This window comes from Syzygium oleosum, unplaced genomic scaffold (assembly GCF_021117445.2).
Source record: "Syzygium oleosum isolate NSW1041296 unplaced genomic scaffold, Sole_v2.1 Sole_v2.50, whole genome shotgun sequence".
In the NCBI taxonomy this organism is placed as follows: Eukaryota; Viridiplantae; Streptophyta; class Magnoliopsida; order Myrtales; family Myrtaceae; genus Syzygium; species Syzygium oleosum.
The window spans coordinates 947970-963058 of NW_026607534.1; the positions used below are offsets into that span (position 1 = coordinate 947970).

Sequence of the window (15089 nt, forward strand, 5' to 3'; positions counted from 1 at the left end):
GTAATCTCTTGTATAAATACATGTACTCAGCGCATGGAAAATGTATTAGTTGTATAAAATATTTTTCTCAGAATTCTCTTGATTCTTTTAAACTTTATAAAAATGAGGTAGATAGACAATCAAAGATATGAAGAAGATGTATTTATTACGTTATTGAAAGTTAAATGTATCGCCAGAAAACAAAATAAGAGCACCAAATCTAAATGTAATTAAAAGCATCGGCCGACCGCCAAACGAGAAACTATGTTTGAGGAATTAAGAAGTCTCAACAAAACATCCCGGCACAAGAATGAGGCCAAGGTACTCTTGATTTGACGTGCTCCATGAGTATAGATTTGCAAAGACAAGAACGTCCAAAAACCAGATGATTCCTATCTTCATCAGAGAAATTACAGAGGCAGCAGAGAGAGGAGGCCTGCTTGTTCCGCTTAAGCAACCTGTCTTGTTGGTGGCCAATCGATCATGCATAGTAAGCCAAGCAAGAATGGAAGATTTCTCATTTGCGAGACATAGAGAAAGACGTTGAAATCACATTTGTATATGATACTAATTATAACGACTATTGGGTAATTAGATGACAAAAATATCAAAATAAGATTGATGACGCTTTATTACAACAAAAAGGAAGATTGATAACCCTCACTAAGATCGAATCATGACCGAATCACCTTCTTTGGAGACCAAAATCCAATGGACTTCCCTTATTGCTTTTGCTTATTATGAAAGTGAGACTCGGTTATACTTCATGAACGAGAGCACATCTAAGTGGAAGATAAAGCACAATACAAGATCTCTAATAAGGTAAAAGAAGAAGATGTATCCTTCATGGAACTACAGTACACTTTTTATTCGATTATAAGTACATTGAGCTCTTATACAATTTCTACAAGATCTCTTCCTATATGATTCTTCGTCGCAACAGGAGCACGGGTTGGCTTTATACATGATAAAGAATTTCCCTCGACCAATAATCCATTAAAGGATTTTTTTCGAACTGCGCGGGTTCAAATTCCGCCTCCCTCTGGAGTTCGATTGTGATGGGGTGTTGGACTCCAAGAACTTCGTTCCACATGGTGCAAGAATTTCTATCGTCCGCAGGCTTGAAAGTTATTTTGAAACCAGCAAGTTCAGGTTGGCGGAATGACGTCCTTTCTTATTGCAACTTATCTGAGAATGATATGCGAAGTGATGCTTTTGAAGTCACTTTTTATGGTTTACCTGGATTAGAAAAGGTACGTACAAACAAAGCAATCTGATCACATTTTATTGATTCGTGATTATAATGGATTCCAATATGGTGTCCATAGGGCACAACAAATTCGTCAAAGAAAAACATGGCGCGATAAAAACTCCTTGGTCATTTCATTAATCTTTCCTTCATGGGAAAGAGTAGTATCGAACTCCACTGCCTCTTCTTTTCATGAGAACAATAATTCAGGCGACCGATGGTTTTCCTATGCTGGAAACTCTTTTTTCGAAGTAGTCCTGGCATGCTTTTAACCGGTGGGAGAAAGAGTGAGGTTATCCTTTCGTCCTCACATTTTCCTTCTGCCCAGGGCAAAAGAAAATAGCAAATGAGAGGAGAGCCGCCATTCGGTACTTGTGTGTGTGTGAGAGATAGAGATGCTTATCGGGGATGAGGGCCTGTTCTGGTAGATCATTGATCCGATCTTTTGTGTGCATTGGGGATTCATGTGAGAGATGTGTCGAAAGTCGTTCTCCAAAATGGTTTGGGATGACATGAAATGCCTGATCCTTGGCTTCATTTTCATCACTAGGTCTCACATCCGAGAAAAAGACTCATAAAAAGGTGAAGGGAAACAATTTATTCATTTGAGGGAGGAGAGCCAATTAGTGTGACCATAAGGAGAGAGTAGAATTTGACATAGGTGAAGGTGTAAAGCACCAAAAGTTTAAGGGTGTATAAATATTCAAAATGCTGGTCATCCTCATTATTGCTGCGGATACACTTACATATTTTGCATCTATGGCAGGTTTTGTTGGGATTGGTTTACCCTACAAACTTGACTATGCATACCTTGGTTTAGTACTTACCTATTCAAGAAAACTAGAAATCTAGGCCGTTAGAATATTTTATCATGCTGATAAATGAGATCACGGACAACAATTTCGCAGCGTTGAACATGGTTACTAGATGCATCCAATTAGCACTTAAAGCACATAAACCTAACGGTTTACTATACATGAATGAAAGTTATAGATCGGTTTAAGGTGGGGTTACATTTCTTGGTTTTTGTTGTGTTTTAATGGGTAAGGTGTGAATCTCTTTCCTTTTCATTTTTTTATCATAGTAGAATTATTATAACTTGTTGCACCTTAATTAATAAAAAAAAAAAGAGTACGACCATGGTGTTGTACATAGGAGTGAGCGGTTTCAGATTCCCTACAAGTTCTATCTAGAATCTAGAACTTACCCATTGAAATAGGTTTCTAATTTTTTTGGAATCTGAAACCGACTCTGCATACCTTGGAACGGGAAACAGATTCCTACCAATCTGATTCTCAGGTTTCAAGTTTTACTCTAGAACCATGCTCACCCCTAGTTGTACATGCTAAAGCAAATTAGAAAATGGACATTCTCATTATTGTTGTGGATTCACTTGCATATTTTGCCTCTAATCGGTTCTCATACCTGAGATAGAATTAATGGTAGGTTCGTTCGGATTGATTTACTCTACAAATTTGACCATGTACATCCTTGGTTTAGTACTTACCTATTTAAGAAACTAAAATCTAGACTGTTAGATTTCCTTTATCATTTTGATAATTGAGATCGAACCGACAATTTCACTATTTTTGAACATGGTTACTAGATGTATTTGATATGTACTTGAAGCACACAAACCAAATAGTTTAATATATTCAAATGAAAACTATAGATCAGCTTACGGTAGGTTCGTTGTGTTTTAATGAACTTTACTCACTTTTCAAGGAAAAAAAGTTTTTTTTGAATTGATATATCAGACTTACATCTCTTCCCTTTTTATTTATCATAGTAGGATTATCGTATCTTATTTTACATGAATAAATCAAAAACTAATGAGTTGGACCATTTCATGCCAAACTTAATTAACATAACTTCAGTCACCAAGATTCAAGGAGCTAATTGTGAAATAATATGAGCTTCTCATCAGAACAATAATTTCATATTCCCTCTATGCATTTGATAAATTTTCTTCAAGTACCGAAATATGAGTCACTCCCTGTTTGCATATGTATTCTTTTAGCCTTTTCAATGATGCCTCATCGACTTCTGTGTCCATTGAGGTTTTGAGATTGCAATAGGAAAGTTGAACTTTTCATTCTTTACAATTTCACGTTTTTTCGAATCCAATCCTTAGAATCCTATCTTTATATTTTTAATTTGTCTGATCAAGCCCTTCTACCTTTGAAAATGTTTGTGATCAAGTCCCCCGACATCAAATCCAGCCAAATCCAGTTGACTTGGCCATCGAACAATATCGTACCATTACGTTCACAAAATCTTCCTGACGTGGACAGCCACGTTGACTAGATTTATCCATCTACTTCGACATTGCTAACTCTAATTATGTCGAGGCTAGTGAGGGCCGCAATGCCCTCGCCTAGACCAAGCAAGGGTCGTTGGCCCTTGCCTATGGCTGGCGATGGTTAGTGGCCAGCTAGAGGTGTAAAAAAAAAAGCAAATAAAAGAAAAAAAGGAAAATAAAAGAAAAAATAAATAAATAATTTGAAAAAAATTAAGATATTACTAAAAATGTTCACGTCAGCGCTAACCGTACCATGTAGGACAGCCAGCGTTTACGTCATCAATATCTAGCTAAAATTGGTCGGATGGACCCAATTGGCAAAACTTTAAAAATTTATGACTCAATTAGTAAAATTAAAAGGTTTAGGGCTGAATTAACAAAAGTTTAATTGGTTTATGACTTTTTTGACAATTTTGCCACTTTGCCTCTATAGAAAGAGAACACCACAGAAATAGAACAAGCTATTCCACAGGAAATGTATCCAAGTTTGGAAGGACCTTTATAGAAGGTAAATAAGCTGTAGGACGATGGGTCGTTAAAGTTTGGACCGATCAAAAGATGGTGAACAACTTGTAGATCATGAGGACATCAATTGAAGGAGTGGAAGCTTTTTCGTTGGTCTTTTGGCTGAAAAGAAAAAATCAAATTTGTTTGCCTTTGCTCAAAATCACATGACCCTCTTTGGCATCTCTTTCCAACGTATGCGTTTCACTTTGATGCCAAGGTCTCAACGTACAGTTTCCTTTTTTTTTTTTCCCCAATATGGTTTATTGAATTTCTTGCATAGATTTTTTACTTTATTTCAAATACAGCTTCCACGATTGTACACTGAAGAATAACTTGCCCTATAGATATTTTACGCGCTTAAGAAAAACGACATTTTAGGGTCTTTTATGTATCATTTTTAGGCCTCCTTGAATTATAATATCCTTCTAGATAACAATGATACTCAAGTCAAATTCCTTTTTCATCAAAGAAAAATTATAGAGGTGAATAATGATAATTAAGGGTTTAAAGCTAGACACAACAGTACATTTATTTCATTGACGAAGGCTGCCCAAATTACACATGAACCATGTCTCCAAATGGTACAAACAGAGACTCTTCCTTAATTCGTGAATTGCCATTGGAATCAACAGAGTGGAGGGCAACAAAAACGGCAGGGTCTGTTACTTGTAGTCGCAACTTCCTCGACTTGGATTGCCATCTTCATGCCTTTTTCGCAAAGGCCAGAGGACGGACACGTGAAGTAGATCAAGCCCGGCGTGCTCAGCGTAATGTTTGTCTTGCCTCCATCGTAGGATTTTAGCGCATTGCGTTTCCTGCAGCTCTCGTAATCTTCTCTGTTCACCATGTTCCACCTTGTGGCCTACCTCGTATTCGAACACTAAAACAATGATCATAGTCAGGTTTTTGTTTCCATTAGTGTTTAATACAAGGTTGACCCAGAAAGTCTTTCGGCATATATTCTTTGTTTCTTTTCAAATTCATCTTTATATTGATTCAAACCCTAGTCTAAACCCGAGTCTACAATGGAATAGGCGGTGCACGGATAGTTTATCAAAAATAATCGCTAGACAAAAAGAGTATCGTTCTTTTATCGACAGAAACGTGATATTAGCTTTCAATTGGTTGTTTTTGCATTAAAAATAATTGATTGAACTGACAGTAAAAAGTTTGAGAGCAGACTAATATGTCGTTTCAAGGTGACGTGTATAAGCTATTCTAGATTTCTAGCAAATGGCTGCTACATCCATATATACCATTCACAAGATGACATGGTATCATGAACAATCAATCCAATAACATGATCTCATTTAGAGACATCAGTGTGTCAGATTGTACACGTATTACGTGCACAACTCTTTCGATTGACGAGGATTATTCTGGTCACAAAATATAAAAACTTTCTTGGCAAGAATTAGATTAGGCATGAAGTTGGATGGGCGAATATATAAGTCATTACCGAGGATATCGTTGACGAGGAACTTTTCACCATCAGCCCAAACCTGATGGTCTCCCTGAGTGCACCAATCTGTGATGGTGTGTACCACACCATAGGCCACCGGAGTGACCACAAGCAGAAGAACAAGTAGAACACTTGTGGCCATCTTCATGTTTGAAGCAACTTCTTTACTATAGTAAAGAGAGAGCAGAATTAGGGAGAGATGTGCATGAGTTGCAACTAGTTCCCATTTATATAGAGATGCCATGGCCGGGGGGTAGTTTAGGAAATCTCCACTTCCGAAGGAGCAATGACTGGATCTTCATATCCCGACTTTTCAGTTTTATCAAGCGACATAAAAAAAAGGGTGAAAAAAATTTTAAGTACTCCTAGTGTAAAGGAGTTCTTCAGCTCGAGTAATAAAAACACTAGTTGTAAAGGGGAAAATGGGAAAACTTGTTGAATTGCGATTGGTGATGTGCTTGTGGAGAGAGAGAGAGAGAGAGAGAGAGAGAGAGAGAGAGAGAGAGAGAGAGAGAAAGAGAGAGTTTTGAGAGGTGCAAAATGAGAAAACATGAATAGGGGAAAAAGAAGAGAAAAGATACTGAAAAAGAAAAGAAAATTGTGGAGTTCATACGAGGTATCGAATGAGTCCAATGATGAGGTAAAGAGGGTAACTTAAGATGTACAATTATTCCCAAATTAAATGAACCTAATCCAATAATTAAACATGTCCGAATCGGACTTTGGCACTAGGTTAGAGGATTTATCTAACCTAGCCAAAAGCATTAGGTAATATGTGGTAAGGATATACAAGATCATTCATATGTGGTAAGGTGTGAAAATCATATAGTGTCGTGGCTAACCTTTCACCGGATAATTTAGGTCTAACTTTTTAATTCGAACAAGACAAATCATGCATCCACGTCAGGATACAGGATTTGCAAGAATATTTTTGGTGGCCGAACCTAAAGTAATGGAGCAAAGTAGGAATCAAACCCAAATAATTACCACTTTTGGAAGCAAAATCCTAATCGTTGTACTGCTTGGCCATCCCTTATGGGGTTGGATCAACACATAATAGTTTCAGATATAAGCAATTTATTGTACTAAGGGTTTTTCCAGTTGACCAAATAAATCAAGGTTTACCAATGAAGATTTGCATATCAACAACAAAGAAAACTCATGTTGTGGGATTAAGATTTTATGTTCTCATTTGTGTATAATTTAGTTAAATTATATTTAAAAGTTAAAATAGGCCAACGACCGATTGTCACATCATTTTGATAATCATATTTTGACCGAATAAGGAATTGCATCTCCCTATTTTTATTAAGAAAAATACATTTTATGCCTATACTTGTTGGTATTCAAGTCTCTATCCAACGTCATCATCGATATAAGTTCTCTACGGATTGATGTGGGATTAATAAAAAATTCTCTATGAAAATCCGTGTGCAGACAATTTTTATATTTGTTGGGGAAAGGACAATAGAGTTACTGACGAATGAAACCATACGATGTCGACGTGTTAAAAATTAGAATATAAAGCAGTAGTGTCGGCATATGTATACGACAGTAACTACATGCATGGATAATCGAACAAGCATAAATCCTTCGACGGTTAAGAGTATAATTCTAATTATTGCAAAGCCTCGTTTTGTTTCATATGCACACGCCAGCAATTGTTCCCACGCAAGCTTCCACTGATGGATGGCTTTGTTTGCTCAAATGGCTATACGGTGATCCCTCGGGAAAAGTGTCAAAAAAGTCCTAAATCTTTTGTATTGGTGCCAATTTAGTCATAAACTTTTTTTTGGTACCAATTCAATCTTTATGCCAATTCAGTCCTTCCAGCTAATTTTGGTCGGATTTTGCTGATGTGGACGCCAGCCGGCCTACATGGCAGCGTTGGCGATGACGTGGACAATTTTTAATAATATTTTAATATTTGGCTAATATTTTTTTTTAATTATTTTTTTCTTCCCTTTCTTCTTCCTCCAGCCAATCGCCAGTCCGGCAACCAACTGAAGGCCAAGGCCGGCGAGCCCCACCGGCCAATGGCGAGGCTTGTCCTTGTCTGCGATGGCGAAGGCGAGCCTCGCCAGCGGCTGGGTGAGGCACGACCTCACCAGATCTGACAAGGTTGGGCCTCACCCATGGCCGGCAAGGCTCGACCCTCACCAGATGGCTTAAGGGCGGCCTCGAGCTAGGCTGGGCGATGCGCAACCTCGCCGGATTTGGAGAGATTGAGCCTCCCCCATGGTTGGCGAGGCTCGACCCTCGCCAGATCTGGCGAGAGCGAGCCTTGTCCAGCCCAGCGCGAGGCTCAAGCCCTCGCCGGATGGCCGCGAGGGCGGCCTTGAGCTGGGTTGGGCAAGGTGCGACCGTACCGGATCTGACTACGTTCGGCGAGGCTCGACCCTCCCCCACGGCCGGCGAGACTCGACCCTCGTCGGATCCGGCGAGGGCAAGCGTTGCCCAACCCAATGCGAGGCTTGATCCCTCACCGGATAGCCGCAAGGGTGGCCTCGAGTTGGGCTGGGCGAGGCACGACTTCGCCGGATCTGGCGAGGTCGGGCCTCTCCCATGGCCGGCGAGGCTCAACCCTCACCAGTTCCGGCGAGGGCGAGCCTCACCCAATCCATCGCGAGGCCGCCCTCGCAGCCATCCGGCGAGGTCGGGCCTCCCCCATGGCCGGCGAGGCTCAACCCTCACTAGATCCGGCGAGGGCGAGCCTCACCCAATCCATCGCGAGGCCGCCCTCGCAGCCATCCGGCGAGGTCAGGCCTCCCTCATGGCCGGCGAGGGCGAGCCTCACCCAGCCCATCGTGAGGCTACCCTCGCGGCCATTCGACGAGGGTCGAGCCTCGCTTGTGGCCGGCAGGGCCTCCAGCCGATTGCCAGACCGACGACCGGCTGGAGGAAGAAGAAAGGGAATGAAAAAAAAAAGAAAGAAAAGAGAAAAAAATTCGAAAAATATTAAAATATTATTAAAAATTGTCTACGTCATCGCTGGCGGTGCCACGTAGGCCGGTCGGTGTTCGCATAAGCAAAATTGAGCCAAAATTAGCCGGAAGGACTGAATTGGCACAAAGACAAAAGGTTTAGAATTGAATTGGCACCAAAAAAAGATTTAGGACTAAATTGGCACTAATATAAAAGGTTTAGAACTTTTCTGACACTTTTTTTTAGATCCCTCAGTCAATTTCTTTTTTTTTTACAAAGTGTTTGCACCTAAAAATAAGCAAAATAGATATTGACTATTTTGATAAAGAAATTGGTTTTGTGAGGCATCGATCATATCAAGCAGGATATCATACCAATTGAGAGATTTCCTGATCATGCCATGATTGGGATAGATTTGACATGCAGGAGGTTTAACACATGCAAAATTGACGTGGCCATTTATGATGATGCCAACCAACCTTGAATCTCGAGTTGGAGGGATTATGGCCTCGCACGTGGCATTAAAGACTGGCGTACACGTGGTTAAAGCGGTTAGCTCACACTAAGCAGAAGTGACTGGAATGAAGCCAAACCAGTTAATGTCCGAGAAAAGTGTGAAAATAGTCATCCCTACAATACAAGAGTGGTGGAGATCATGGTTGGATGTGTGACAGAAGCGGATTGGCATACGTGAAAAAGTGATTATCATAAAAATCAAACCTATTGATAGAAACTGTGGGACCTATATTTAAAATTTACGGAACACATTCAACACTTGGGAAACAAGTTTTAGAACGTGGAAGCAAAATCCTTGAGGGTCATGGACGTCTTGGGAGAGGAGGAAGACACCGCACACCCAACCGAATCGCAAGATTTCACTTATTTGTTATTTTTTTACTTCATTTTACCAGGCTCGTGCTCTTGTGAGTTTGATGTGAGCTTTTGCTATCAGTTTTTAACTCTATTGCACTTTTGGCGAGTCTTGTGGGAAACACATATTTTACCAGGCTCGTGCTCTTATAGTGGAATCCAGTGAGGAAATACATTTTCGCACTTCTGGCTGCATGGGCCGAACCTTTAAGAATTCCAATTACTGGATCGTTGCCCTAAGTAGAACCGACACGCGACATGCGACACGGCACGACACGACACGCAACACGTTATTTCTCAAAAATACAGAATTCCGACACGTTGCAACACGTATATAAAAAGTAAATTTTTATATATACATGATAAATTAATTTGATTCAAATCCACAAATAAATAAATAATAAGAAAAAAGGAGCCTAAAATGAATTTACAGTAAAAACAAGCCACCATTTGTTAATATCTATTCAAAACCGGATAATAGAGGCAGCATGTCTTGTATTCTAGACTTCTCAGACTTGCAATCCTCCCTCTGGGGGATCACAACCAGAGGAGGCAGAGGTCTCTTTGAAAAGAAGCATACTGAAGGTACAAAAAGAAAAGGGGCAAAATGACTGAAACTACACAAAGAGAGTGATCATTACCGGCACTGCAAAAGGGGAATGACGTCGGCTGCGACGGTGGTGGTGGGGTAACGAGGAGGCGACGTCGGCGGCGGAGGATACCCTCTGGCAAAATATCGTTGGTACCCCTCGAAGGGAGGTTGAGGCGGCGGCGACACAGGCCCTGGGTAGGCCTCGAGCGGTGGCGCCGAAGGGTAATTTGGTGGCGGGTGGGGAGCAGACGGTACCCAGCGAAAAGCGAGATGCAAGAAAACGTTCAAGAAAAGCAATCACAGCGGAGAAAAGGGTCTTGAGGAGCTATGCGGAGGAAAGAAGCTTAGGGCAGACAGAAGTAATCGAGCTTTCTCTGCTTTTCTTTTTACTTTTTTTACTTTTTTTTATAAATTTACATTTTGACTCCTAAATTTTTGGAAATTTGTAAAATTAACCCCGTGCGTGTCGAAAATCGCGTGTCGGATTCCCGACTCGCGTGTCGCCGGTGTGTCCGGCGCGTTGACCTCGTGTCGGATCTCCGACACGCGTTGTCCGCGTGTCCGAGCGTGTCGGCCGCGTGTCCGAGCGTGTCGGAGCGTGTCGGACACGCGACACGTGTCGGACATCGCTTCCGACGCTCAAATAGCGTGTCGGTGCATCTTAGTCGTTGCCACATCCATATATGTGCTAATGACACGATGACATGGTATCATGCATTGTTGAAAATGTCCTAAATCTATCACTTTTTTGCCAATTTTTTTGTCAAATTTCAATTTTTTCAATTGAATCATAAACATTTTCATATTTTGCCAATTGAGTCTTTCCGGTTAATTTTGGCTGAATTTCACTGTTGTGGACGCTAGTCGTCTTACGTGACACGGCCGGTACCGACGTGGATAATTTTCAATAATATTTTAATATCTTTTGAATTTTTTGATTTTCTTTCTTTCTTTTTTTCTATTTTCCTTCTTTACTTTTTTTTTTATCAATGGCCGGTGAGGGTCGTCGAGCCCTTGCTGGCCACTGGCAGAAGGCTACCGGACCCTCACCCAGCCTCGCTTAGATCTGGATGAGGCCATTGCGGCCGCGAGCCAGGTAGCCTCGCGGGCCACGGGCAAAAGCGGTCTCGCCTGAGGTCAGAGAGGCTGGCCTCGCCCGTGGCTATAACCATTGACCTCAAGCTCGAATTTGGGCAAGTACTGTGGGTCATCGCATGTATAGACACTTTGCTCGAAGCCCTAGTGGCCATAGCCGCTTGAGCTCGAAGGTTATGGCCGCGGGTGAGGCCGCTTCGCTTTGGCCTCAGGCGAGGCCACCTTCGCCCGTGGCCACAATTGCCTCGCTCGAATTTAGGCAAGGGCTGTGACCCTCACTTGCGATTGACAAGGGCATTACAGCCATTGCCAGCGGTCGGCGAGGGTTTCGGCAGCCCTCGCCTAGTGGCCGGCAAGGGCCCAACAACCCTAGCCGGCCACCGGTAAGAAAAAATAAAAGTAAAGAAGGAAAACGAAAAGGAAAGAAAGAAAGAAAAAATAAAAAATTTGAAAATAATATCAAAATATTATTAAAAATTGTTCACGTTAGCCCAGGCCGTGTATGTAAGATAACCGGCATCCACATCAGCGAATTCTTCTCAAAATTGATAAGATGGACTCAGTTGGCAAAAAGTGTCACGCCCCGAACCCCCGTCGAGCCCGCGACATCCCGCCTCCGGTCGAACAGAGTGCGACGTCCCAGGAATAACGTCGCCGACCCAACGATCCATCAGAGTTAACTCGCGGCGGAAGCAATAAAAATTCCCGGACATTAAAATTGGAGAACACCAGGAAAGAACAAATCGTCAAACCACCAAGCATATATTACACTTCCAAATATTTACATCATCCGCCAATACAAACCACAAAATAATTTATAAGCACACCGAACTATAAACTCCAAACCACCAAAATATCAAGATCAGCTCTCTAGGTCAGCACTATCCAAAAATGAGGCGCATCCTCCTCCCCAGAACTATCCCCTACGCCCTCTCGAAGGCGTCCACTCTGACTCACTGTCCTCGGCATCACCACCTCAATCCTCCGCAGCTGTCTGCTCACCTGACGACTCCGAGTCGACCTCAATCTCGACATTCAGGCAGGGGCTCTAAAATGGTTTGGTTGAAACAACCATGAGATCACATCTCAATAAGTCACAACCTAAGCCCCACCTAGGCTATCACGTAATTCCAGACACATTCAAACGCGCAACCGAACAACCACACAACCAGCAATCGAACATTCACACATACCTGGACTCTCTGCATACGCACCATGCACATTAGCCCACAATCCCAACATACAATTCTTGCACACATGCCATCACACACTTTCCACATATCAATACACACGCCAATCATACCACAGCGGTACATCACGGCGCGCTGCCTCGATTATAAAGCAAAACCTACTTGGGCACGTCCCATACCATGCCTAGCAGATATACCCCATAATCGCGCACTGCATCACGCGATACAAACACACTCGCACACTAACTCACACCATGCATCACTTTCACAATCCTCACATGTCAAGCCAAATCCCGCTCATTCTCAACCTTTCCACCACTACCGCGCCCGCGTAAAACGCATCAGGCCAACGGTCTTCTGACCTCGTCAGGCATCGTCATCCCGTCGGGCCGGGCATCGTCACCTCGTCAGGGACGGCATCGTCCCGCGTAAACGAACACGCCTCAGGACGGAATCCTACACACACTTTCCTTCTACCGCGCCCGCGTAAAACGCATCAGGCCAACGGTCTTCGACCCACGTCGGGCATCGTCACCCCGTCGGGCCGGGCATCGTCACCTCGTCGGGACGGCATCGTCCCGCGTAAACGTACACGCCTCAGGACGGATCCTTTCCAACCAATTCCACATTTCCGTATCCTCGTTCCACTCAAACCGCACTTACACACGGTCAACAGTCGCACTACCAAACATACACACCTCACACGCATTCATAGCCACACACCAATTCACATCTCATGTACACTTCACAAACACACGTTCTCGTCATACAAATACACCACACGACCATACACATTTAACACGCGAATTCAATGCGCATTCACACTACCACACCGCCACACCTCACGGCTACATACACACGGCACACAGCCACGCCATATTCAGCCCACGACAACCAAATACCAGCCTTCATCTCAGCCCCCAAAACAGCCACATAAACCCCTAAACCGAACCCTAAACAGTGACCGAAATCCCATCTAAGTAAATAGTAAACGAACTCCAAAAATTCTAAAATTTGGACACGTTGCGTAAAACATCTTGCTGAACATTTTCCGTGCAGAACTCGAAACTTAGTTCCAACTAGAAACACCTCTTTTGGTCACTTGAAGTCAGACGAAAATCAACTCGCTCCAACAGACCATTTTGTCCTCAAAATATATTTATTTCAACACCCAAATCACCTTGAAAAGCTTTGAAATTTTTATATGTTATAGCCACGAATGTCTCCAACAACGTTTGTGAAGGAAGTATTTTGAAAATAGGCCTGGAAAAATTTATAAAAATCCGAACAGACCCGAAGGTCGGATGAACAGTAAATCGGGCAGTTTTATTTCGGTCCAAAGATGGACTTCCGAATGGCATCAAATGATTTCCAAAAATTCCCAAATTAAAATATGTTATACCTCAAGATGTTGGAAACAACTTTCATGAAGAAACTTTCCTCAAATTCGGCCTACAAAATTTTCTAAAAAAATAGCAAACCGAGCGGGTACAGTAACCGTGAATCCGCGATTCACCCCGAACCTCACGGATTCAAACCCGAACCGATTTCTACCGAATTCCAACCGCCTAAACTCATTTCCCGACGTCTAATCCAACCCGCAACAACCGCTAATAGTCATGATCAGCCACCAATAACCACGATCAACCACCAAAAACCATTATCGACACCTTAATCAACCTCTAAATCCTCTAAACCATACCCGACGAGTCCGAAAATACCCGACGTCCTAAATAGGGATTAGATCGCGACTTACCCGAACTCTAGACTAACTCGGCTAGAGCGGCAAGGGGGAACGGCTGGCCGGCGGCGATCGGCGGTGGCGGCTTGCTCCGGCGATGCTCCGGCGATGATCGGCGGTCCAAGGCCGAGAGAGAGATGAGAGGATTTTTTGTGAGGGAGAGAGGGAGAGAGTTCTCTGTTGGGGGGGGGGGGGGCTGCCGAGAGAAGAGAGGGAATGAGGAGAGAGAGAGAGGAGAGAAAAAATTAAATATTTGGTCCAAGGTTTGACCAATTTTTTTCTTAATTCCAATTTTGCCCCTAAAACACTTGGTCCACATTCTTCCAAACCAAAATATCTAAGGGCGTTTTTGTCCAATATTTTGGGGCTGATATTTATCCACACTTAATCCCCAAATTCAATTTCCAAAATCTCCAAAATTCGGAATACCCAAAAATAGGCCTAGGGGCAAAATCGTAATTTTCCGATCCCGAACCGAAATTCCAATTTTCACACATACGTGTTCCATATGTGCATGGCCAACATAATATGGCGTCGGAATCGCGAAATTCATCGCGCAAGCCCTCGAAAATCCACGTCAAAGTCTCGGGAATAAAATAATATTATTTTTCCAATTTTTGTCGAAATTCCAATTTTTGGCCAAAACGACTATGAATGTGCGTGGCCACCCCAAAATGACCTTGGCCGCGAAAAATAACCTCAAACGGCCTCCGAATCCGGCCTCGGTGCCCACAGGGGCAAAGCAGTAATTTTAGGCCCCAGGCACCGAAATCCATTTTTTGCGAGAAATGGATGGCCCCAAGGTTGGCCAAGCCAAAAAAGTCATCGGCCGTCCAAAATTGTCACTTTCAAAATTCTCGATTCCCAGGCCCGAATTCCAAGAAATGACTAAAATCGAACAATCGCGACTTTAGCTTATCTCTGGCTAACGGGTGGCCCATTGGGATTACGCGCTCTCGACCCGTACTGACACTAAGTCAAATCACGTTTAAGTTTACTCTACCTGGGACGACCTCGGTTGTCATATAATTGTGAGGGTCTGTCGCTAGTTCCCTTCGGACACAATCAATCAAGTAGACCGGTCTCGGTTGGCTCAAAACATTCCCTCGTCAATCCATATGGTCGAAGATCGAACCCAGGTCGAGTTCTTTGGTCGTGCGAACTCAATCCTGTAACG

General features: G+C 42.8%; 1 protein-coding gene and 1 long non-coding RNA gene across 2 annotated transcripts; both read right to left on the reverse strand.

Annotated features, from left to right (window-relative positions):
* Positions 1-4586: 4586 nt before the first annotated feature.
* On the reverse strand, positions 4587-5680 carry LOC130136759 (uncharacterized). The gene is made up of 2 exons (XM_056307098.1): positions 5497-5680; positions 4587-4917 (listed from the first exon to the last, which is right to left on the reverse strand). Exons 1-2 carry the CDS (start codon positions 5645-5647, stop codon positions 4700-4702), a joined length of 369 nt encoding a protein of 122 aa, XP_056163073.1. The 5' UTR covers positions 5648-5680; the 3' UTR covers positions 4587-4699.
* Positions 5681-11717: 6037 nt separating this feature from the next.
* LOC130136808 (uncharacterized) lies at positions 11718-14098 on the reverse strand. Its single transcript, XR_008815536.1, has 2 exons — positions 13928-14098; positions 11718-12029 (listed from the first exon to the last, which is right to left on the reverse strand). It is a non-coding gene; the product is annotated as an uncharacterized LOC130136808 (long non-coding RNA).
* Positions 14099-15089: the final 991 nt, after the last annotated feature.